This window comes from Centroberyx gerrardi, chromosome 4, assembly GCF_048128805.1.
Source record: "Centroberyx gerrardi isolate f3 chromosome 4, fCenGer3.hap1.cur.20231027, whole genome shotgun sequence".
NCBI lineage: Eukaryota > Metazoa > Chordata > Actinopteri > Beryciformes > Berycidae > Centroberyx > Centroberyx gerrardi.
The window spans coordinates 17230563-17254684 of NC_136000.1; the positions used below are offsets into that span (position 1 = coordinate 17230563).

General features: G+C 44.0%; 1 protein-coding gene across 2 annotated transcripts; it reads left to right on the forward strand.

The window, feature by feature from the left end:
- The first annotated feature begins 816 nt into the window (after positions 1–816).
- Positions 817–23823, forward strand: sema3ab (sema domain, immunoglobulin domain (Ig), short basic domain, secreted, (semaphorin) 3Ab). Of its 2 annotated transcripts, XM_071927263.1 has the most exons (19): positions 836–934; positions 9825–9985; positions 10531–10593; positions 14067–14186; positions 15236–15326; positions 16151–16270; positions 16466–16608; positions 17738–17852; positions 17972–18041; positions 18153–18297; positions 18420–18639; positions 18832–18923; positions 19054–19095; positions 19841–19998; positions 21312–21379; positions 22354–22361; positions 22790–22918; positions 23218–23578; positions 23699–23781. In XM_071927263.1, exons 2-19 carry the CDS (start codon positions 9827–9829, stop codon positions 23779–23781), a joined length of 2187 nt encoding a protein of 728 aa, XP_071783364.1. In that variant the 5' UTR covers positions 836–934; positions 9825–9826. The 2 variants fall into 2 exon arrangements, with proteins under 2 accessions (XP_071783363.1, XP_071783364.1); XM_071927262.1 differs by lacking the exon at positions 22354–22361 and having other exon boundaries at positions 817–934; positions 22773–22918; positions 23218–23571; positions 23638–23823.
- The last annotated feature ends 299 nt before the right edge of the window (positions 23824–24122 follow it).

A 24122-nucleotide genomic window follows, 5' to 3' on the forward strand; every position in this document is an offset into this window, starting at 1 on the left:
TCTCTCACCCCTTCTCCCGCCTACACTCTCTCTCTCTCTCTCTCTCTCTCTCTCTCTCTCTCTCTCTCTCTCTCGCTCTCTGACTACGCTGTCTGCCTCAGCTGTTCTCAGTTGCACTGTGTGCCTTGTGCTGTGGGGACGGGGCAGAGCTGCGCTGAGTGGGGCTGGACTAGTCCAGAGCAGTGTTAACTAGAGAGGGAGAGAGAGAGAGAGAGAGAGAGAGAGAGAGAGAGAGAGAGAGAGTCTCAGTGTAGATTATGCTTACCAAGCAGACTGGATTAACAGCTGAAACAAACTGGACCTGTTTTTCTTTTTCCAGCAGAAGGTAGAGACAGAGAGATAACGTGGAAGGCTGTTCAGAGAGAGAACTGCTTGCTGGATAGGTATTGAGGCAGAGAAGTATGACAGTCATAACTAGACCTGCTCGCTGTTCCTAGCGTTCAGTATGGTGGAACTCCTCTTGCATTAGTCTTTAGTTTGGTGTAGTTTTCCTGGGGCTGACTGCTGTGGGAGGCTTACTTGCAGTGACATTGACCCGTACACCCCCCACTCCACTCGCAGGTTCTGTCTCCCTTGGAGTTGGACTCTAACCTTGGCTTTTGACCCCTGGAACGGGAAAGGGTTTTGATTCGGCAGGGGACTAGACCTGCTGAGAACCAGTCTGGACTGAACAACCAGCGTTTACCCACAGCCACTGGACAATAGGAGCGTTTCTTCTACGAGGAAGCCTGATCCGAGAGTGACGCTGAGTATCTTGAGGATCGCGCTGGAGGAGTGTATTTAAGGGACCTCTCTGGCCTGTCTTGCCCCAGGACCATGGGCTCTCTCTGGGGCAGCATCGTGCTGCTGTGCGGGGTGCTTCTGCTCAGGACGGAGGGCAGCGGAGCCCAACAGACCAAGAACAATGTCCCCCGGCTAAAGCTCTCCTACAAAGGTGAGTTCCTTACACCTTGACGTTGTTATTGTCCTCCATCAGTTAAATCTCTAAATTAATCAACTATTCACTATCCTGTTTGAGGTATATCCTGTGTCCTAGAGCCTGTGTCCTAGAGCCTGCACTTTTTAATGCGTAGATGAATGCCCCCCAAAACCACAGATGGTGTGCTGATAAACTGATTGCTGTAAATATCAAAAAAAGCCATGTCCATAGCACTTGTGGTATCTGCAACATCCTATACGTCCCTGTGAGAGAAGTAGAGAGATGCGGTGGCTTTGATATCGACCTTTAGAAACTCCTGCAAAGTAAACTGAGTTGAATCAATTCTATTCATTCCATCCATATCAGTTCTAGGTTCCCTGCTTTTGTGGAAAATCTCTACACTTCATCAGGTGTATGCTCTGGTTGTATGACAGAATAATACATATCTGTTTATATAGTTTCAGCTTCAGTATAATGGTAATAGAAGGACAGTGTTACAGTATGGCAATTGATTTTTGAAAATGAAAAATGTTTTATATGGTGTTAGATTAATACAAACTTACTTGCTTGGACTTGGTTTTATGCACAGATGTCAGCAAAGAGAGTTCTCATTCAGCTTATTTAATGTTTATTCAGTCATGCAGAAATAGCTCTCCCATGTATAGCTCAGTGTTTACAGTATGTTCAGCTGAAATGCGGCATTGTTAGATTTAATGTAGCTGGAAACAACAGAGACATGGTGTTTTTTTGCAACGTTATGATGACAGCCTTCCAAAAACAATTAGCATATTGGTTCAGTAATTTAATTCGACTGTGTCTGAAAAAATAAGAGGATAGGATAGGAAGAATTCATTGCAGATGTACTACATTGCAAAGAAGAGAGAAGTTTAGAAGGATTGGGGATGGTAGCTTTTCTTGTCAGATCAAAAGAACTGCTACTGTCTAATGTATCTCTACGCAACAATTGAAGTGTAAATGACAAGTATCTCTCTCCCCCTTTCCCTTCATTGACTCCCTCTCTCTCTCTCTCTCTCTCTCTCTCTCTCTCTCTCTGTCTTGATCAACTGCTGTTGTCAGTTTTGTAATGAAAAGTGGTGCCAGACATGGACTCGGTGGCAGTTAAGCGTCATTCATCCCTCTCTCCCTTTCTTTTTTCCTGGATGTCATTTTTCCGCTCTGTCCTTTCCTGCATGGTAATTATACTGAGGATGAATGGTGCAGGTCTGTTTCAGCAGATGGCTTTCCCAAAGAGAGACGTTTCTCTCTCAGCACTGGGAGATCCATAATTACACACACGCATGCACATACACACACACACACACACACACACACACACACACACACACACACACACACAGATGCATACAAGCATGCACACACACACATGAATACATGACCATCTGTAGATAGCTAATGATACCTGTGAGCATATCAGTCATTTAAAACCACATGCTGTCAGTTCAGAGAAACACGCCCATGCAGTGATATCTCTATTAGATCACTGGAACCCAGGACTTCACAGTAGATTCTAGGCTGGCAGGGTTATTTGACTGCCATCTCCATATTCAAGATTTCCATCAGACCCCATTCAAATTTTGGATGCTGACGACAATAAGAGTTCTTGCCAAGGGCTGGTGGGCAGGTGAAATTTACATCCTCGCAACATGGAGGAAATATTACTTATATCTTATTGTAGACTTCTTATCAAACAGTATCCAGTTCAAGTCCCATTAGGCAAGCGATATGGGGTTATTTCATTATGAATCATTTATCATTCAAATCATCATATAAATAATTTATTACCCTTGTGAGAGGTGGGAGGGTGAGATTTAGATTTACTCATGGAAAGGAGGGACTTTGGTTGGGTGAATTACAGTACCTGCCCAGACAGTGTGTGAAGTCCTCTGCTCCTGAAGATGGAACGTCTGATCTGTGACACGGGGGGCTGTGAGGTGAAGGAACCCTGACCCCTGCAGGTTACTGGGAATACACACTTTTTCTACCAAGTAGGCCAACAGTACGATGTCCATGTGTCCGTGTGTGTCCGTGTGTGCGTATATATGCGTACACACACATGCACATGTTTTTGAGTCTACCACAAAGACTGCACTCACATTATTTATCTCTAAAGCGTGAACCTGAGCAGCAACCGCCCCCAATATGAGCCCCTCGCTCCACTCAATAATGCTCTCTGACACATGCATACCAACTTCTCTGATACCCCCCCGCCCCTTCTACACACACACACACACACACACACACACACACACACACACACATACACCATCCAACCAAACCTCCCCACTGAACCCCAGGGGATCCCAACTGATCTTCAGAGGGGCAGAAGGGCAGTGGAGTAGGGGGAAGGATAACAATGGTACCCCATGGCTACCTAAACATGAGCTAAGGTCCAACTGTATCAACAACTAAGTGACTGGGTGATGATGAGGTATTAGGAGGCCGTGGATTTACGATACACCGCGGAGCCGTAGAAAGTGCAGTTACACATAGATTATACCTTGGGATAAATTGATTGTACTATGGATAGATTTGCACCCTCAGGGTAAATGGGGCCTACGGGGAGTGAATAGAGGACCTGGATCCATATGTCTTACATGTGTACCGGCCACAAGAAGTGGAGCACATGTTGTTTACTGTCCAGGGACGGGAAGAGAGGGTACTTTAGTTTTATAGGCTGTGGGTGTACTGCCAAAAGTACTCCTTCTCTCCGACCTGTCCACCCCTTTCAGGAGCGCAGCCAAGGGCTTGCACAAACACACACACACATGCACACGCACACACGTACACACACACACAGACACACAAACTAACACACGCACAACCACCAGCCAAAGTCTTAATAAATTCTTACTCTTGAATACCAAGGAGGAAAAAAGCCAAGAATTGAAACACCAGTAGAAAACAGTCTGTCTTACAATTCACAAAATTCTTCCTCTGCTCATAATCATGCCATTCAACTGGGTTTGTTTTGGGTGTGAATTGACTTCTAATCGGAGCTGGGGAATGGGGAAATTCTGTTAAAGACCTTTAATCCATAAGCACGTTAAGAATCTCCGCAGCGGAGTTGGGTTTCTCTGGGTGTGTATAAGCTCAGGACGGCCATGGGAAGGTATTCTACACACACTGGAGAGCTACATGTTTTGGAGACCTGGCTTTCTCAGGTTCTGGATGGTCCACACCCTTATATTATTGATGGGTTGTCCATGGATGAGTTATGGTTTGTTCGATGTTGTTCATTTTGGTTTGACATGGATGCTGTTCATAGTAAAAAGTTTTCAGAGGAATCTTTCTATTCATTTGATTTTATTACCATCAATATTGGCTGCAAAGTATGATTTCCTGAAGAATGAATTCACTTTATGACACATCTGTTTACCAGTGGCCAGCTAACAGGTTTAGTGTGATATGTGACCCAGAATGGTTGAGAATATTTACCAAATTTAATTGCCTGAGAAATGTTGAAATTTACTGATCATGCCCATTCAACTATAGTCACAACAGTCATCACCTCAAACCACAAACCATGCCAGTTGGCAGAGCAAAGCTCTCTTAATTCTGTGCCTCTAATGTGGAAAGAGATTGAAGAGGTGTTCCACTGCATTTCTGGGTGACACCGAACAAATTACTTAACTGATGAAGCTTTGTGCTGTTTTCCCTCAGGCATGGATGAATCAGTCAGTGTGTACTGTTTACATGATGCAGTGATACGTTGTGTTTTGTCACTGAGCAATCACACAGTCAGTCATGTGGACAGTAAATGTCAGTTAAGCTATTGACCCAAGGCCATAGATTGGAGGTCCCATACAATATTGCCACACATGGGTTATTGTTTAGACGTGTTTCTGCTTTTTCAGTGGGAGCACTTAGATAACACTCCATATGCCCTCCAGTCCAGAAAGAGAGAGAGAGAGAGAGAAAGACAGAGAAAGACAGAGGGAATGTAGGGTAAAAGAGTTTATTTTTATCAGTCTCACATGGGACTGTTGATTCTTTGCATCCATTCCATCTGCCCCCTTCTCTCTCTCTCTCTCTCTCTCTCTCTCTCTCTCTCTCTCTCTCTCTGTCTCTGTTTCTCCCTCTCGCTCTTCTGCTCTCTCTGTCGCTCACTCACAAATTCATTGTAATAGAATATAGCAGTGTGAGAGAGAGAGAGAGAGAGAGAAAGAGAGGGAGAGAGAGAGAGAGAGAGAGAGAGAAGAGAGAGGGGGGAGGCTGAAGAGAAAGATTAAGAGAAGTGCCCGACCAAAGTAAAGAGGGATAGTTGGTAAAATCTTTTTGAAAGAAGAACCGGGGGAATTTAAAGGACAGAGAGGGAGAGAGAGAGAGAGTGTCAAATAGAAAGAGAAAGTGGGCAAAAGTGGTCAGTAACAGCTGGTAAAAAGTATCATTTGGAGAGAGACATGTCTACCTCAAAGATTGTGGGAAAAGAGAGGAAAGGAGTGAAATACGGCAGGGTGGCAGCTGACACCTGGTACGGGCCACACACTTGCCTATCCACCTGTCTGTGTCTCTGTGTCTTTCTGTCTGTCTGCCACTCTGACTGTCTGCTTGTTCGTCTGTGTGTGAAAGTGTCAGACATCTAAATCAGCCAAACCTGTTCTATGTAGCATAATGTAACCAACAGGCTTTATTAAACATCATTATCACTGTAAAAACTTGGTCATGGAGCTCAAAATATCTGCGACCAAACGTGGGCTTTCGAGTTTGAGAGGACTTAATGAAGTATCAAGTGAAACACATGAGAGAAAAAGCAAAAATAGACATTACTTTGTGATGTGCATGCATACCTCCCAGTGATAGTTAACCAGAGGGGAGACCAGTTCTAACATGTAGGCTACTGTCACCAGAGTGGCAAGGAAGCATCCTGCTGGTTTCTATTTCTTTCCAATAACACACATCTCTGTGTACTGTTACTGTACAGCGTGCTTCATAAACACACACGCATACACACATTGCCCATAGAGTATACGTCTCTGGATGATTAGCTTTTAATAACTTAGCAATAGTCTCTGTTGAATGGTCTGTTGCCATGGACACTAGTCCCATGGACTATTCTCACAAACCGGAGCGGTGTGTATGTGTGTGGTGGGTGGACTTGGTGATGCTGCGCTCCATTCTCTCACACATGTATCAGATGCGGTTTGAAAGAGAAGTGCAGTCATCGTGTCTGTGCAGCTGACTGCCTCGCTAAAGACGCCTGACACCTCGCTGTTTATAAAACAAGCTTACTTTTCTCCGGGCAATTACTTGTTTCCTTCAGATACACAGATTATATAGAGATTACGTAAAATAGATAGACCCTCCCTCTCTCTCTCTCTCTCTCTGTGTGTATGTCTCTCTCTCTCTCTCTCTCTCTCTCTCACTCTTTCACACTTGCACACACCTGTCTCTTGGTGGTTTGGACTATAAAAGTGAAGGGATCTTTCCTCTTTGCTTTTCCAGGTGACTCATCAATGTGCGTGCGCGTGTGTTTGAGCATGTGTGTGTTGCTGTTTAATTTCATTGTGTGAAGCAGGAAGGAATGTGTTGCTGGATATATACAGAGCCATCTTTTTATGACTAAAAGCAGATGGAGTAACCCTATCCTTTCTAATGAAATACTGGGTTTATTGTTTCTCTGACCGGCCTGTCTGGTATGATCACTTAAAAGTAAAAACAATGTGTTTGGAGGATGGCTTCTTTTTTTCTCTCTCTCTCTCTCTCTCTCTCTCTCTCTCTCTCTCTCTCTCTCTCTCTCTCTCTCTCTCTCCCACACACATACACAGCATCGGTGCAGGTGAAAGGGGTCAGAGGTAGCGGGTGTTATTGTGCTGTCAGTGAAGGGCTTACAGTGGATCCACTGATGACTGATCACCATGGCTACAGAGGAGCATAAATCTGGGACACGGAGCTTGGGCTGGGTTGAACAGTACTTTTGCAGCAACTTTTTGTTGACCTTGAGCTTCTTTCCATTCTTTCTTAAGATACTGACTGTCTTTACGTGCAGCCTAATGGTCCCTTAATAGGATTTAATTTCTCATATTCCAAATTAATCTTCCCGATAACTACACCTGCAACTAGAGTAACCTAACTTGTCCCAATAAAAGCTGAACTTTGACTGTAATGTCATGACACATACAAAATGCAGCCAACAATCTGACTAGTTTTAAAACAGGTTGATAAATAGCTGGTAGATGCTTGCGGTGTTCATTGTTTCATATTCTAATTTAAAAATGTCATCCATCATGATTTTAATGCTGCAAGTTTTAATGGAAAACGCAGCTTTAGCTTAGCTGGCTGTCTGCTTAACCATCTTTTAGGTCTGGAACTGATTCCATTATTCACAGTACCTGAGTGGCTACAGACTAGATCTGTTCCTTAAGACTTCAGGAAAATGTTCAAATCTTTGTGGACTTATTAAGTGGCGAGTTCTTAGAAGGCTTTGGAGTGGGGAGTCAGGCTGCCTGAGGGCTGTTAACACAGTGCAGTGAGTTTATATTTAGGAGACTGTCTAGATCCCTGCTCATCACAACGATATGAGCGCTGAGCTGCAGGAAACCAACAAAATCACCAAGACAGTAACAACAACACAAGGTGCCAACCCACTGTATGCTACTGTGTGTGTGTGTGTGTGTGTGTGTGTGCTTGTGAACATGTAGCACACATGCATTTGTGTTGCATAAAATACGTCTGGTTTTTTGATTGAGTGCCAATGCCAAAGTGTTGGATGAAGAGCACTAGAGAATCTGTTTCTAACTACAGCCAGCAGGTTCTGTCTCTTCCACTCTTTTCCCCTCTCTCCTCACCTCTTAACCTCCTTCTTTCTCTCCTCCTTCATTTGTCTCATCTCATCTGTCTCTCTCTATTTTTCACTTGCTGTTAATAGCTATGGTTACATGCATAGTACATGCAAAAAATACTGTGAATATTGTCTTAATTTGAATAAGAACACATTTGAACTACGTTATTATTCGAAACAATGACAGGATTTACATGTACACAATAATCTAATGATTTTCCTTACTCTGAGAATGACAAGAATGACCCCATTATGCTATTCATAATCTGTGAACAGCAAAAAAAGATTTTGTTATTATTGTTGTTTTTTCGCAAGCCCTGATAATGCACTAAACCTATAAGAAATCTACAAGAAACATTTCTCTGCATCTATTTCCCATGTAACTTTCCTACTAGTTATTCAAGGCTGAGACTCAAGAGGCCTGGGGCTGGATATATAATAAAGTTAGCTTATAAAAAAACAAAAAAAAAGCAGAAATGACTAGCTTAGTTTTTGTCAAACCAACTCTCCAATTTTCCAACTAATCCTGAGGTATTCCAAGTGTTTCAATCTGGGTATAAACACTGACAATTACTTGATTCAATAAAATTCAAGTAACATCCTTTTATGACCCATGTTTTAAAAAAGTCTTATTAATATTAGAGAATTTGTGAATGGTTAAAAGCAGTCAGTGTGCTCCCCTTTCTTCTCCTATTTTCTTTTCTTTCTTACCAGCTTCTCTCTACTCTGTGTCTTCTCACTCTCTCGGGCTCTGACACACTTCAGAAGGGGGGGGGGGGCATTCTCCCTGCTAAAACATTCATGAGCGTTGTTGTTATTTACTCCCTGAGAGAGAGAGAGAGAGAGAGAGAGAGAGAGAGAGAGAGAGAGAGAGAGAGAGAGAGACAGCCGGCTAAAACATCCAGTCTCTCTCAACTCTCTTTCCTTCCATAACTCTCCACCCTTGTGTGGGTGGTCGAGGGGAGGGGGGTCATCGTGTGGGTAGACATTCTGGGTGAGAAAAATATGTGAGAGGGACGGGACATGAACGTGTGTGTGTGTGCATGTGTTACACAAAAGGTGCAAGAAGGGAGAAATCCCCTGGCATAATGTATAATTTCACCTTTGGAGGGGGCTATGGTGACAAAACCCTAAATATCCTGTTTGTAACGAGTTCAGTTTTCCATTGTGAATGCAAATCTCACGACTTGGACAGACTTGGCACACCCGCGCATTACACTGCAAAACGTGAGCTGGCTCTTTCTAAAAGTAGCCCGTATTAATGTGACCTAATGGTTGCTGTGGTTCAGAGTAATCCTGCAGTTTGAATGGTGGAACATTAGCAGAACATTATGATATTATGTATTCCTCCCAGTTTTCCACCGTGAGTTTACCAAGTTCTGCTTGGCTGCTGTAGTCAAGGTCACTTCCCCATCCAGACAGTTTGATCATTGGCTCCCAGTGTTGGCATTACCTGCCCAGTCCAAGATGGCTTGGCATTGGCTCTGTACTGCCCTCTGTCAATTGCCCTGCTTGGGCCAGCTGTGTGATTTCTGGTCCTGAAAACAGTTTGTGAAGGGAAGGGAAGCAACAACTTCTGAACACATGTAAAATGATAGAATATGCTGGTGAAGAGATTTTGAAAAAATATGAAGAGAAAGAAAGGGAGTTCCATAGAGGATAAAGTGTGACGCCAGTCTATCAGGGGTATAGCCAAAACAAAGCAACGCACCATTCTTTGGTTTATTTCGTGCACCCCCTAGGCATGGAGTAGTGATCCTCAAACTGTCAGTATATGGCAGAGCACTACCGAGCAGCAAGACTAATGAAGGGAGAGGTGAATCTCTGGTCATGGAAATTCTAGGCGGCTGGAAATACTAAAAGCTTTCTCAAACCAAAGGTTTGTTTTGCAAAAAACAATTGAAAATGTTAAATGAGATAAAGACTCTAGACTATTAGTCAATGGGGCATCGTCTAAATACGTGTACTGTATCTCTGGATTTCAATCTTATCTTTTTCGCATGACATTATTTCAGCAAGGCTTGATGTCTCCAATTTTGTTGTCATGCTGTCAAGTGATTATCATGTTTTACTGAGCACCACTTGTCTCTCTGATTGTCTCTCCAGATATGTTGGAGTCTAATAACCTCGTGACGTTTGAAGGCCTGGCCAACAGCTCGGCCTACCACACCTTTCTGTTGGACGAGGAGAAAGGCAGGCTTGTGGTGGGAGCCAAGGACCACATCTTCTCCTTCAACCTCCTCAACATCAGCAAAGACTACGCACAGGTAAAACTGATGTCTATAATGCTTCTTAGTCTGTCTATCCGTCTGTCTGTTGGTCTGTCTGTCAGTCTGTCCCCCTGTCCATCCATCCATCCATCCATCCATCTATGACTGTTGGTTTGTCTTGCTGACTGACTTAATACCTGCCTTGAGTGTGTGCATCTCCATCCAGAGTGCCAGTCAAGGCTCAAATATCTGGGGACTCTGTTTACACAGAAAAGTACCTCATGAATATTTCAGACCAGAGCTGTCGCACAGGATCACACGCTGCGCCAGGCATGTTAGCTGCTCTCTGCACACCTGGATGAATAATGGAGTAAACTGAAACAAAGTGGAGAACAAATCGCATTGTGACCCCCTCAACCCTCACCATTTTACACACATGCATGAACACATGCTGCTGTCACACAGGCCTATCACATTCTATGGACTCACTTTTCCCCCTGCTTGTCTCTTTCATGGATTGCATTTGATAGTGCTCCGTAAATCAGAATCAAGGAGGGGTCATTTTTTTTCTTTTTTAACATGTTACTGTGTCTGCATTGCAGATCCCTTGGCCAGCCTCTCCCTCCAGAAGAGATGAATGCAAGTGGGCAGGGAAGGATCTATCGGTAAGAACTACAGTAAAACCATCTATCTCACATGTGGGTGTCAGCATTTCACCCCTCCTCACCCACAATTTTCTTTTTTACTAGGAAATATGAGCAAGGCTGCAGGTTTCAAAGTAGACCTGCATTGTATTAAATGGGTCCATATAAGGCATCACAAAAACAACTAAAAGCTAAGTAATGTAATCTTTATGTATCTTTCAGCTTTTGTTTCCCAGCCTCTCTTGTGTGTTGACATATCTAATCTGTCACATGGACAAAGCAGTAGCTAACTCACCATAAATCTGATCATAATCTCCCAGCCAAGATAGAGACCATCATTTGACCTTAATCACATATCTACAATATCAAGCCTCTGGAAACTCTATGTAATGGGCTGAAGCCTGGGGAATCATTGCACTTACAGCCAGAGCTTCTGGTATAACAGAACCATGTAAATATCTACTGTATAGTCACATTTTTAGGGACTACAGATATTAAATGTCACATATTATAGGACTACAATTTTCTATTTCTATACACATATGATCAAAGACATTTAATGAAGACATTCTTAAAATTTTATTTTGTTGGAGTGTTAATTTAAAGTTACTGAATTTCCATAAATGCCCCCTTTCAGACTAACTCCAAGACTTGGTCTTGATTGGGAGTCCTCACTAAAGAATTTCTAAAATCCTTCCAATCAGGCCAGTTTGCAGCATTTGAACTGGAAATCCTCCACTCAGCAGGTTTACCACATTTGAATTGAAGGAGCTGGTGTTGTCGGCCAATCAAGGTCCAGTATTGTGTCTGTTCTGCCATGGAGGACTGAGTCTTCATTCAATTTAACTAAGTCAATTCAACTTTTACATGTAATGTTCACAAAGAACATTATTCTTTTCCTGAGCCATAGCATATTTGAAAATGAAAATCATGGAACATTAATAATATAAGACCTTTAAAGATATTGTAGTTGTTACACTGGATTAGATGTGTCCTTTAGTTCGGTTCAAGTTTGGTCATCCCTAGACAGCTGTAAGATGTATTTATTTGTTCAGGATAAGAATGCTTTTGTTAATTTGCTAAGCTGAAGCTAAAGCTGGATCTGAAAACCTCTCTGATTTGTTGTCATGGCATTAAGATCCAGAACTCCTTCAGACAGCCTTACCTTACTCAGTCATCCCTCGCATGACAAGCAAAGCATCACATCTCCTTGTATCTGGCAGAGTGCAGTTTCAGAGCAGCTTGTATAGTGTGGTGAAACTCTGTGTAAACACACTGAGAGACGGTTCCAGCTCCCCGCAAGCTGCCTTATGAATTCCATCTTCAATAAAGCCTCGGGCAATGGGCTGGAATATGAAATCATAGCTGTGCTGTGTATGCCTCACTTCACAGCCTGGGCAGCGGCCGGGACGGGGCGAGCTCTCCTGCCATTCTACCCTTCTATATGGCTGATTTGAAGGGCCATAAAGTCCTTTGTCTGTGTGTGTTTTCTGTAAACATTCTGGCATGGATGAATGGGGAGCCCCGAGGGGTGGTCTTTGTGTTACCGGGGTCGGAGGAGAGTGAGAATTAGAGGGAGATGGAGAGAGAGGCAGAGCGGGCGCACTGATGTCCCCCGATGAACTGGAAGCAAACACTTCTGGAGATGAAGCAGAGGGGAAAGAAAGAGATAGATGGGTGTGAAAGGTGTGACAGTTCACCCACAAGAGAAGGAAGAAAGCTGCAGCTCCCACGTAGTCTGTCACACATAGAAATCTCCAAGCTAAAGCTCATCCCAACTGACGAATGTATACTAAGCAAGACAAGGAAGAGAAGCAATGGTTAAGGCCTATTATTCTTTGCCTTTATTCCCATACGTCTAGCACTTTTCTTCATTAGACTAAAGCTAAAATAGATAAAATACTAGACATTTTTCTAATAAGCCAAATTAATGTTAGTGTACCGATTGTATTGCCAGTGTGATTGTTATATTAAAGACATACTACTGATGATATTCCAAGGAATTTATTATTTATTACAAAGCCATTATTGCATGGTATTGCATGGTACTTGCATTCGGACACACCGGTGTGATGTGAGTCATCTCGTCTGCATCATCACACAAAATGTTTACTGCAGGTATCTGCTCAAAGAGAATATGCCGAAACTATAATACAAGTTTATTGTATTAGCACTTGCAATCATGATAGTTCACTACTTAGATAAAAAGCACCCACACAGGCCCTAGATCCAAAGAAAGATAGACAGCTGTTGAAATGAAAACAAAAGCTTACACAAACAGAGGCTGCTTTCTGCTGCTGACCTAGTAAAGCCAGATAAACTTAGTCATGCATAATTTGTCGCTGTATTTTTCTTTTTTCTGTTTTTTTTTTTTGTGTGATGACATATTCATTTTCATTTGAGGTCAGGTCCGCTCAGGCACATGCTGGCAGAGCACGAGTAAACTGCCCTCATGGACCTGGAGCAACACACACAACACACAAACAAACATACACACAAACACACAATAAGAGGAAAAACATTACATTACATTTTTTATTTTAGATAGGCAATATTGCCAGCAACCAATACGAAGCATACTAGCCACTGAATCCAGATAACAAATATTCCTCAGTCCCTAGAATGATCATAAGTAAATATGAGCCTGGCAGAAAAAAAAAATATATATATATATAAAAAAGCATCAAGAATAGGTGTGAGTAAAATGGGAGAGGGATGTCTGAAGTGTTTCTTTAATTCATGCTGGAAGATAGGACACTATAGAACTCGCTTAATACTGATATTAAGACAACATGTATGGAGTCAGATTTGTCTTCAACAGAATTCAAAAACAAATCTGACTCCATAACACGGGCCTGGATTATCCTGATTGCTCTGAGGTTGTGGTCGACTTTGTTGACTGCTTCACATATTATTCCACAGTCTAATTCCCTCCTATATGAATTTCACAATAATCCCAGTGGATATCATACAGCTCATGCCCCTGTAAGCTTGGTGGTCAACAAAGAAAGAGGTCACTGAGTTCAGAGAGAGACGGAGAGATAGAGAGAGAGAGAGAAAACACAGAGTCATGGATTATCATAATCTGATCATGAAGTTATTCCCAGAATTATTACACAGCACAATTCTGAGGTCTAATCTGGAGTTACAGTAGGCCATTCTCTGTGGCGTTACAGTAGATTACAGTGGGCTGAGCTCTCTGTTATCATCACAAATTCCCTCTCTCTTTCAGTTTTGGATGGATCTCCCTCTTCGTCTGTGCTCTTATTGAGGTCTGACCTGTTTGTCTGTCCAGCAGATCAACAGTGGAATAGAACAGCTTGGATTTCCACCACTCTCCATTGACCCAAATGTGCTGGACGCTGTCACGCCAAGCTTGGGGACAACCATAATGATCTTTGAAATGTTTTTGTGTCAACAGGCAATAGCTCGCCCCGGTCCTGCTAGAGCAAACAACACTGTGATTAATCTCTCCTCTGTCTCTGCTCCATCAGAGGGAGTGCTCGAACTTCATCAAGGTGTTGCAGACGTTCAACCAGACCCATCTGTATGTGTGTGGCACAGGCGCCTTCCACCCTGTGTGTGGCTACCTGGAGGTGGGCAAGAGACCAGAGGTACAGACGGACGCTCCATTTCCCCTTGGCCTCCGCTTGTTTGAGCTTTTATTTTGCCGTTAAGCACAATAATGCATGTTTGCCTGAGATGTAAGAGCTATATAAAGTTTGATATTAAAGTTAAACTATTGATTTAGAGTTGCAAAGGACCATCTCTGGTCGAGTGTGAGAGCATTCGCTTCCCTTAAATGATTTGCTAAGTACATAAAAATGGTTTCATTCACTCAGCAAAATGAGGTGGAAAATTAAACACAGGGTTTCATAGTCCACAGGGTTTCCAATTCATCACTCTAATATGGGACTGCTGTGTGTGTGTGTGTGTGTGTGTGTGTGTGTGTTCATTTGAGTATGAGAGAAGGAAATTGCTCTCTTCTCCTCCAAATGTCACTGAGTCAGACTTATAAATGTGCGTTTCCTATCCATTAGACAGTTATTTTCAGACAATTAGAGAGGGGAAATATCGCTGAGAATAGCCATCTACTGTATGTAGACCGTAACCTAGAGCTGTAATCCATCTGACAGGTTTTCTATGAGTGTCGAGCTCACAAAGTCATCCTGAATCCTGCCCCCTTGCCCTGTTACAGTAGTGGAAACTTGCTTTCGATAAATAATCCTAAATAATGCATTCATACTATACTGAACTTAACTCTTTGAGACTTAATTTTCACATTGATCTTTTTCATGAAATACTATACCAGTGTTTTCCCAACCTGGATGTCATGACCCCCTGACATGAAAATAGGGTCCCGAGAAAAATTCCTAATCATACTGAAATGACTGATAATATTAGATAGTTATTAAAACATCCATCAACGACTTTCGGACGAGGCAGAACCCAGTGAGAAATCCATACAACTACAGTATACAAAGCTGCCATTGACCAGCAAATTGGTTTCTTTTCCTGGTTTCTTTGCACTCATATGACCATAGAGTAAAAGTGCATTTTCCAATCTTATTATGGGGTCACATGCCAGAAGAAGTTGTGAACCCCTGTACTAGCCTGTTCACTACAGTCCTGTGAAGTTGTGTTTCTGTCTCTGTGTATCCAGGACAGCGTGTTCAGACTGGAGTCTCACATAGAAAACGGCCGGGGGAAGAGTCCCTACGATCCCAAGCTGCTCACTGCATCCATGCTCATTGGTGAGTCGCACGCTGTTTAAGACCGGATACGCTGCGCTGTTCCTCTGTGAGTTTGAGTAAACTCATATAAAAACGTGTGAGTCGTGAAAACACCCTCGGTCGTGCTCATTCATTTTAGCAGATATACGGGGTGTAAAGCAAGTGAGAATAACAGAACAGGGCTTCTCTGTCATTCATTATGAGCGGAACTGCTCTGTAGTTTGTATTTATACACTGGTGAACCCCTCATTGGCAGGACTATAAACTCTATTTCAGTCTGAATATACCTTCTTAAAGTGCTGGGTGTGTATGGCAGATGACACTTTGTAGTGAATTCTCCTTTGTGTTGAACCCCCTATTTTTGGCAAGTGAAACAGGACGGTATGAGCATGTCATTACCCTCTCCCCCCAATTATAGCCAGTCACATTGTGTTATATCACACCGTTTAACCTAACAGATGGCCATTTTCCAGCCCATCACCCCTCATCTCCTCTCCCCTCTCTCTTTCTCTCTTTTCTCTCACCAACATTATTATGTACTCCCCCCTGTCTCACACCTCTGTCCTGTCCCTCCTCATCTGTCCCTCCATCCCTTCCCTTCACCCCTCCCTCACTCCTCTTCTCTGCCCCGCCTACTTCTACCGTGTCAATGCCAATTTCACACTCCCGATGTTCATCACGTCAGTCACTGTCTGTAACAGCCGGTGACTCCAAGTCTACCTGTGCTGCTAAGCCCCTGAACAATTCTTCCCGCTTCACGCCTGCATGACTGGGGCATCATCGTCTCAGACTGTTTTCACATCCAGTGTAGCTATGCTAACACTCTCCCCTCTTCCCATTCTCAGACGGTGAGCTGTACTCAGGGACATCGGCTGACTTTATGGGGCGGGACTTTGCCATCTTCCGCACTCTCGGCAAGCATCACCCAATCAGGACGGAGCAGCATGACTCCCGCTGGCTAAATGGTAAGGAAGGAACAGGAATATCACTGTCTGACTCTCTTATGATCATATGATTAGATTTCAAAAATGCTTCAGATGTTTTAATAAATTGTTTTAGGGTTCCAGATTTTGCTTGATCTCAAATGTGTGTGTGGTCTGTGTGTGTGTGTGTGTGTGTGTGTGTGTGTGTGTGTGTGTGTGTGTGTGTGTGTGTTTCAGATCCCAGGTTTGTGAGTGTCCATCTGATTCCTGAGAGTGACAACCCAGAAGATGACAAGGTCTACCTGTTCTTCAGGGAGAACGCCATGGATGGAGAGCATGCTGGGAAGGCTACACACGCTCGGATCGGACAGCTCTGCAAAGTGAGCGCACACACGTAAACACACACACACACGCAAACGAACGCACACACACGCTTGCACTCGCAGACAAATACATACACACACAAACACAAACACAGACAGAGATACCCACACACCCGCCCACCCACGCGCAGACATTATGTGAAATAGCTTCTGTATCTGGAAAAACACTTGACGGGTGTCTGAGTGGCTTCATAATGGCAGCTTTCATAAGCTGTTATCTCTGGTTATTTTTAGCGCTGAGAAGAGTGGGCTTTGTTGTGTTTGGTGCGGCCGCAGCTGAAGACAGAAACCTGAGAGAGATGTTAAATGTCACCAGAACCTGAGAGGCAAAGGGACTGTCAATGGCAGCACTGTTATCCTAATGCCAGGCTTTGGCACTGATTTGTGTCTGCTGCGCCACCCAGCTCCAGGGGAAGGTTGTGTTAAAGCGCTGGCCTCGTATCAGCTTTCACATTCCAAATCCCATCCTTATTCATTAAGTCGGAATACGCCGAGCTGACTGCAGATCAGTGAATGAGGGTCCAGCTTCCCCCTCCCATTCAGCTGCATATCGTGCCTCCTGCATTACAGCCTGATTCCCCAGAATGTCAGGAATCTGCTCTGCTCAACACAAGACAATCCATCCATTATGCAGGATGCTGTATTAATTTAGGCCTGTGCATATTTGGGACACATCTAATATGCTGTCATAAATCAACACTGAGTGGGATATGTTTATTCTACCATCTGAGCCAGCATTCTGTCTCTGCCTCTGTATGTGTGTGTGTGTGTGTGTGCTGAAAAACAAACACACAGACACACATATAAGGGCGTGTGCTGGAACATACTGTTCAGAAAGACAGTCTTCTTTCTTCACTACATCTAAAATCCACTCATCAAGGGCAATGCTTTTTTAATAAGGCAAAGGTGGAAATTTGGTTGACTGACAGGCTTGTTTAATAATCAAGAAATAAAATAAAATACTTCCTGCGTCCCGACTCCATCATCACCCTTAATCATATGTTTATGTTTCGGATGGTTTGGCTAATGTGTTTTTAATACCTGTTCTGGAACAGATTTGAATACAGTAGGGTACACAGTGAGACTTCAGGTGTCAGGTTGAACTTGTGTGTGATCTGTCCCGCAGAATGACCTGGGAGGCCACAGGAGTCTGGTGAATAAGTGGACCACCTTCTTGAAGGCTCGACTTGTTTGCTCCGTGCCTGGCCTCAATGGAATAGACACGCACTTTGACGAACTGCGTGAGTGATCTCTTCCTCACCTTAACATGTGGTTCGCACATTATTGCCTGGAGATGAATTTCTATCTCGTCAATGTAGGATATGCTTTTAATATACATTGACGTCTTTTTGGCTTTCAGAGGATGTTTTTCTCATGAGCACCAAGGATCCTAAGAACCCGATCATCTATGCAGTATTTACCACCTCCAGGTACAGTGGCTGACATTGGAATGGTCTTAACCATAGCCGCCGACTGTATGACCCGTGTCTTAAACAACCTCCTCCTCTTTCCTTTTCTGCCTCACTCTCTCTGCCCATCAGCAACATCTTCAAAGGCTCAGCCGTGTGCCTGTACAACATGGCGGACATCAGGAGGGTGTTCCTGGGTCCCTACGCCCATAGAGATGGACCCAACTACCAGTGGGTGCCCTTCCAGGGACGTGTTCCCTACCCACGGCCCGGCACGGTGAGTACTGCATATGCTTAACTGAGCTTTTTATTTGATTTATAGTAGAATGTAGAATCTTTAAAGGTACTTCTCCATTATACTGTGTCGAAAGTAATTAAAATAATTCATTTTCTCCCCAGTGCCCCAGCAAGACGTTTGGAGGATTTGATACGACCAAGGACCTTCCTGATGAGGTCATCACCTTTGCCAGAGGTCACCCAGCCATGTTCAACCCCGTCTACCCCATCAACCACCGACCGATCATAGTCAAAACAGACGTGGACTATCAGTTCACACAGATCGTGGTGGACAGAGTGGAAGCAGAAGACGGCCAGTATGACGTCATGTTTATAGGCACAGGTATACACTTACATACACACTCACATACATATAAACACACTCAAACTTACAGTGCTATTATAGTATATTAGTATATTAGGAAGTGTATCATTATCATAAACACTGCCACAGGACTGATTGAGATAGTCATTGAGGTGAGCATATGGAGCAGGTACTGACGGAAGATGTGTGCATGCTGTCATTGTGTGCTAGACATGGGGACGGTTCTGAAGGTGGTGTCCATCCCCAGAGGCTCCTGGCACGACCTGGAGGAGGTCCTACTGGAGGAGATGACCGTCTTCAGGGTAGGTTTAGGCTATTCTCTCATCACTTGCCTTCTTTCTCCAGGTTAGGCTGGACTCTAGTATCAGTAACTCTAGCATCAGTAAGTGTGGTTTAATCATTTTGTTGTCTTGTCATTGTCATTTCTTATAGGAGCCGACAGCCATAACAGCGATGGAACTTTCTACAAAACAGGTATTGATTGTAGTTCTCATTGACATCGAGAAACATTCAGTGCAGCAATGTAAATCTAAATTATAGCAATGCATTGTAACCAAAGCGTATAGCCTCAGGCTTACATGAAAGAGGGTAATTCTGATAGTTATGTCAGTAAATGAGTTGCAGTGGAGGAGAGAGCAACCTGACGGATTGCAGGGAGAGACAGGTGAAGGGACAGGTGAAGGTGTGTGTGCTTTAAAGTGAGTGAAATGTGACTACTGTTCCTGTAAGTTTATGTCTGGAAGAACCGTCTCAGTGGTTGAGCGAGTGGGAGCTCTTCGTGGGCGACACACCTTGCCGCAGGCTTGGAAGGGAGAACAAAGACACGTTTGTCACACACACGCCTTGAGATGAACCGACATGTCATCACACAAAGGTCTCAATTGTTGGCATGTCAGCCTAACAGTTAGTTCATCAACATAAGTGGAGGGAAGAGGTGAGACAAAATGGAGCGGTAGAAGTGGGCTGAACACCTGTAATCAGATGGTCTGTCCACATTCCTGACTTGTAGTTTTGCCTCAAGTTGAGTCGAAAAGTTGAGCCGAAAATAGGCCTATCACTCAAATTGCTCAATTAGTTTACAGTAACTGCAACACAATCTCAAACTTAAAGGTCATATTGTAGTGCCTGAGAGATAAAATAGCTGCCATTGAAACACCTATATATCCTGGATCTGCTGTGATACTGAGATGTTTTTCTCCTCTCTCCTCTGCCTGCACAGCAACAACTGTACCTGGGCTCAGCCATCGGTGTCTCCCAGATGCCTTTGCATCGCTGTGAGGTGTACGGGAAGGCCTGCGCTGAATGCTGCCTGGCCAGAGACCCTTACTGTGCATGGGATGGCACCGAGTGCTCCAGATACTTCCCCATGGCTAAAAGGTGCACATGCCTGAACACATGCGCCACATTCACACACGCACACTTGTATGTCTTGTGTTCACTTACACGGTTTTACGGTTAAGTGCGTATGGGCAACCTGAGTTCAATGCACCATGCAGATTTGATTTTGACATGCCAAATGTACAGCACATGTGTGAATAATGCTTTTTTTTTAGAGGTTGTTTTTTTTTTTCACATGGTGACTAAATTATTGAGGCAAAATCAGATTAGAGAGGAGGGGTTTTCATACCCAGATTAAGGACATATGCAGTCTGGCTGCGTTTCAGGGCTAGAGGTAGGGCCCACGAATAGTGCAGTCTTTGTATGTTCGCCAGAAACCCCTAAAGGTAAGAGGGTCGTATTTCTACCAGAAAGCTAGAAATATAACCTGCCGCATGTGTTTACTGTAAATGAGAACCAATGTCAGTGATGTCTGGAGGCTAAGTCTGTCTGGGTGAACCTCAGGTGAAGTAGGTGTTAGGGGTTCAGTGGTAGTGTGCTAAGAGTAGTGGACTTATCATATGTGTGTGTGTGTGTGTGTGTGTGTGTGTGTGTGTCTGTATGTATGTGTGTGTCTGTGTGTCTGTGTGTGTGTGTGTATGTATGTGTGTATACAGCCTCCCACTCATAAAGCTCCATGGGGCTTATTGATTTGAGTGCTCGCTGTGCAGTATCCTGTTTCCTCTGTTAGTTGGACTCCAGAGTCCTACATTCAGAGAGTTAGACATCTAAACAAGGCAGCTCCAGCAACCTCGTACCTCCAATTACCAACACCCCAACACCGGGTCAGAACAATGGGAAGCGGAGGGGGAGAGGTTACATCTGCCTCTCTCGCTGTCCATAAATGTCTGTGTTCTCTACTTTAGTGTCTCCATTGTCTCATCATTTATTGTTTATAAAAAGCATCCTTAGTGTTTGCATGTGCTTAATTGTTGTGTGTATTTGGAATTCAATCCCCTTCGCATCTGCAGCCCAGAGTGACTCAGGCCGAGGAACACAGGCTGTCGTGATTGATTAGATCTGAATTCCTCTGTCTCACACACCCTATAATTAAAGCATTTACTCTTAAAGGTTTATGATGCTCTGGCTTATTGCTGTTAGTTTATCTATTTTCTTTGGCCTCCGCTATCGCTGCACATCCAAACCACATTCAAACACACACACACACACCCAAAACAAACTCCCCAAACGCGCACACACACACACACACACACACACACACACACACACACACACACACACACACACACACAAAAGAAAGAAGCCCATGCCCCTGCTGAGTCATGACAGTGTTTATATTTGTTTTTCTGCAGGAGAACGAGGAGACAAGATATCAGGAATGGAGATCCGCTCACACAATGCTCAGACCTGCAACATCACGGTACATAAAGACAGATAAAGATTTATTTGTGTGTAAAAAAAACATTTTACAAATTCTGATAATAACCAAGATAATGTGCTACATGGATGTGTAATAAAGCTGATATTCAATTTATGTCAATTTAAATTAAAAAAACATAATGCCTCTACCAAAAGCACAATACATTATTGTATTTCCAAATGGCATATTGAAGCTAGTTCAGAGCATGTCGGTTTTCCGATTGCACAACAAAAGGAGCTTTTTTGAGTATTCAGCTCTACTTTGAACATAGAATGGGTCCCAAAGCAGCTGCTGGCCTTTCCTAAAGCGATCAAATGAGTAGAGAAACAATTTGAATGTGTGTGCGGTGTTGCGTCTGTGTGTTTTATGTGTTTCTGGTGGTGTGAAGATTAGAGTCAGTCCATGTGAAGCTTATAATTAACATGGTCAGGATTCCTCCAAGCCTCCTTTCTGTCGCCAAGCCCTCCACTCCACTGCCCTGTTAGTGGTCTCAGTCCAAAAACAGGGCTCAGACTGCGGTCAAATGAACTGTCTCACTCTCTTAATTATACATTTCTTTCATTTGAATGAAAAAAAAAAAGCCTGTTATCTAAAGCTGCCCTATTTGAGGAGGGAGAGTTCACACAGAGACAAATATACACATACACATCCTGGCAAATAGCGTTGGTGCCCTGTAGCCACCCACACAGTATAGAGAGCCATACATTGATTTTGCGTTTTGGAGAGACGGTGGGGTAGAACGGCGTAGGGTGCCTTGTTTTCTTTTCACAGCCACAGCCCATAGAGCGCCAGATTCAGAGCTCTGCAGCTTAAAGAGAAAAGGAAAGAAGTGATTAGGGAGAGGGATGAAGGAATGACAAAATAACAGACTTCGCTACAGCCTGAATTGTTCAATTTAAAACCGGCTTTTAGAGATCAGTCAGAAACAACACTGACCTTACAGTGCAGGAACGCGCATGGATCTGATTGAACAGCATCTCACGTACTTGACTGTATAAGACCCAGGTTTTAGTTACAGCCCATTTCCTCTGGAAATAGACTGACTGCCTCTGTGGTGGGAACTGCCTATGCTGCACATGATTGAGTGTGATAAGAAAAGAGACAGACAAAATAATGTGAAATGCAGTCACATAGTAGAAAAAAAGAATTCAGCTTCCAAATGCAGGCAATACTGAGAGAACAAAGTTTTGTACAAGTCAGTCACTCAGCGAATGTTACACAGAAAAACATGAAAGCCTTTAGAGCTTTAGAGAACTGTTTCCTATCTATCTGCCTGTAAAATAAATCACATAACATTCAGCCATCGCCACAACCAATTATATCTGCATAACAAAAAAAACATAATTTACACTAACTAACTTGTGTGATTTATATATTCTGTGTGTTGGTCTAGATGAGTTGAGCGGGCAGACCACTCTGCTGGATAAGACGGTGTATGGTGTGGAGAACAGCAGCACTTTCCTGGAGTGCAGTCCCAAGTCCCAGAGAGCCCTAACCTACTGGCAGTATCAACGCTCCACTGATGACCGCAAACAAGAGGTTGGCTTTACCTCAGCACCCTCTTAGAAACTGTTCTGTTGAGACACACTCATCTGATTGTAGAGCTGATAAAGTAATGGTAGATGGTTTTATAATGAGGTTTATTCTAAAAAATATATCAGTAGTTTATGTCATAGTTGATCAAAGCGAAATGAATTGAGCGTGTAATCACAACAGTCACGAGGCATTGCTGATTAGATTTCTGGGCCACATGATATCATATTAGCTGTAATTTGAAATGTTGACTCTCTGTCTCTGTCTCTCTTTCTCTGTCACTTTCTATTTTTCTAACTCTGTAGATCAAAGGGGAGGACCGCTTCATCCGCACAGACCAGGGCCTGCTGATTCGCACGCTTAACAAGAAGGACTCTGGGATCTATCTGTGCCAGGCGGTGGAGCACGGCTTCATGCAGACGCTCCTGAAGGTCACCTTGGAGGTCATCGACACGGAGCGCCTGGAGGACCTGCTGCACCGCGACGAAGAGGCCGCCGCCAGCTCGCCCGTCCAGGACCTCTCCACGCCCCGAGAAAGCCCCAATCAAAAGCTGTGGTACAGAGACTTCCTGTCTTTGGTCAATCACCCGACCCTGAGCAGCGTGGACGAGTTCTGCGAGCAGGTCTGGAAGAGGGAGAGGAAGCACAGGAGGCAGAAAGCTCACCTGGTGCAGCAAGTCCAAATACACCAGCAGCAGCAGCAGCAGCAGCAGCAGCAGCAGCAGCCGCCGCAGCAGAAGGCGTTTGTTAACCCTCACAGCCACGTGCACGCTCACGGGCTGGCAGCCAAGTGGAAACACCTGCAGGAGAGGCAGAAGGGACGCAACCGCAGGACCCATGAACTGGAGAGGGCTCCCCGCAGTGTCTGACCCATGAACCTTGACCTCTCTAACACCCAACCCTAAAACCCACACCCCGGTCCTCATTCTGTAACCCTGCTTAACTCACCTAACCCCTTTCCTCCTCCATACCGAGATACAGACTTCTCCCACAATGACTGGATAGAGAAAGTTTAACTGGAAAGAAGGCGATACTTCCCCGATCTGCCGGCTGGTGTGCTATGTGCGTGGGCAGCCATGTTTACAGAAAGCCGGTACAGAGGACTGCAGGAGACAGGATGTCATATCACACCAGACCATTGGAGCATATTATCTCAGCTGGCCTCTGTGGCCCCGGCGCTGCAGAGGGACAGTGTCAACCAGCGCGAGGA

Excerpts from the sequence above, each read along its gene's own strand:
- sema3ab (XM_071927262.1), top strand. The coding sequence starts at position 817 with ATGGGCTCTCTCTGGGGCAGCATCGTGCTGCTGTGCGGGGTGCTTCTG. Across the intron at positions 935-9,824 it reads GCTAAAGCTCTCCTACAAAG|ATATGTTGGAGTCTAATAAC; the intron begins GTGAGTTCCTTA and ends TTGTCTCTCCAG. Across the intron at positions 21,380-22,772 it reads CTCAGACCTGCAACATCACG|ATGAGTTGAGCGGGCAGACC; the intron begins GTACATAAAGAC and ends GTGTTGGTCTAG.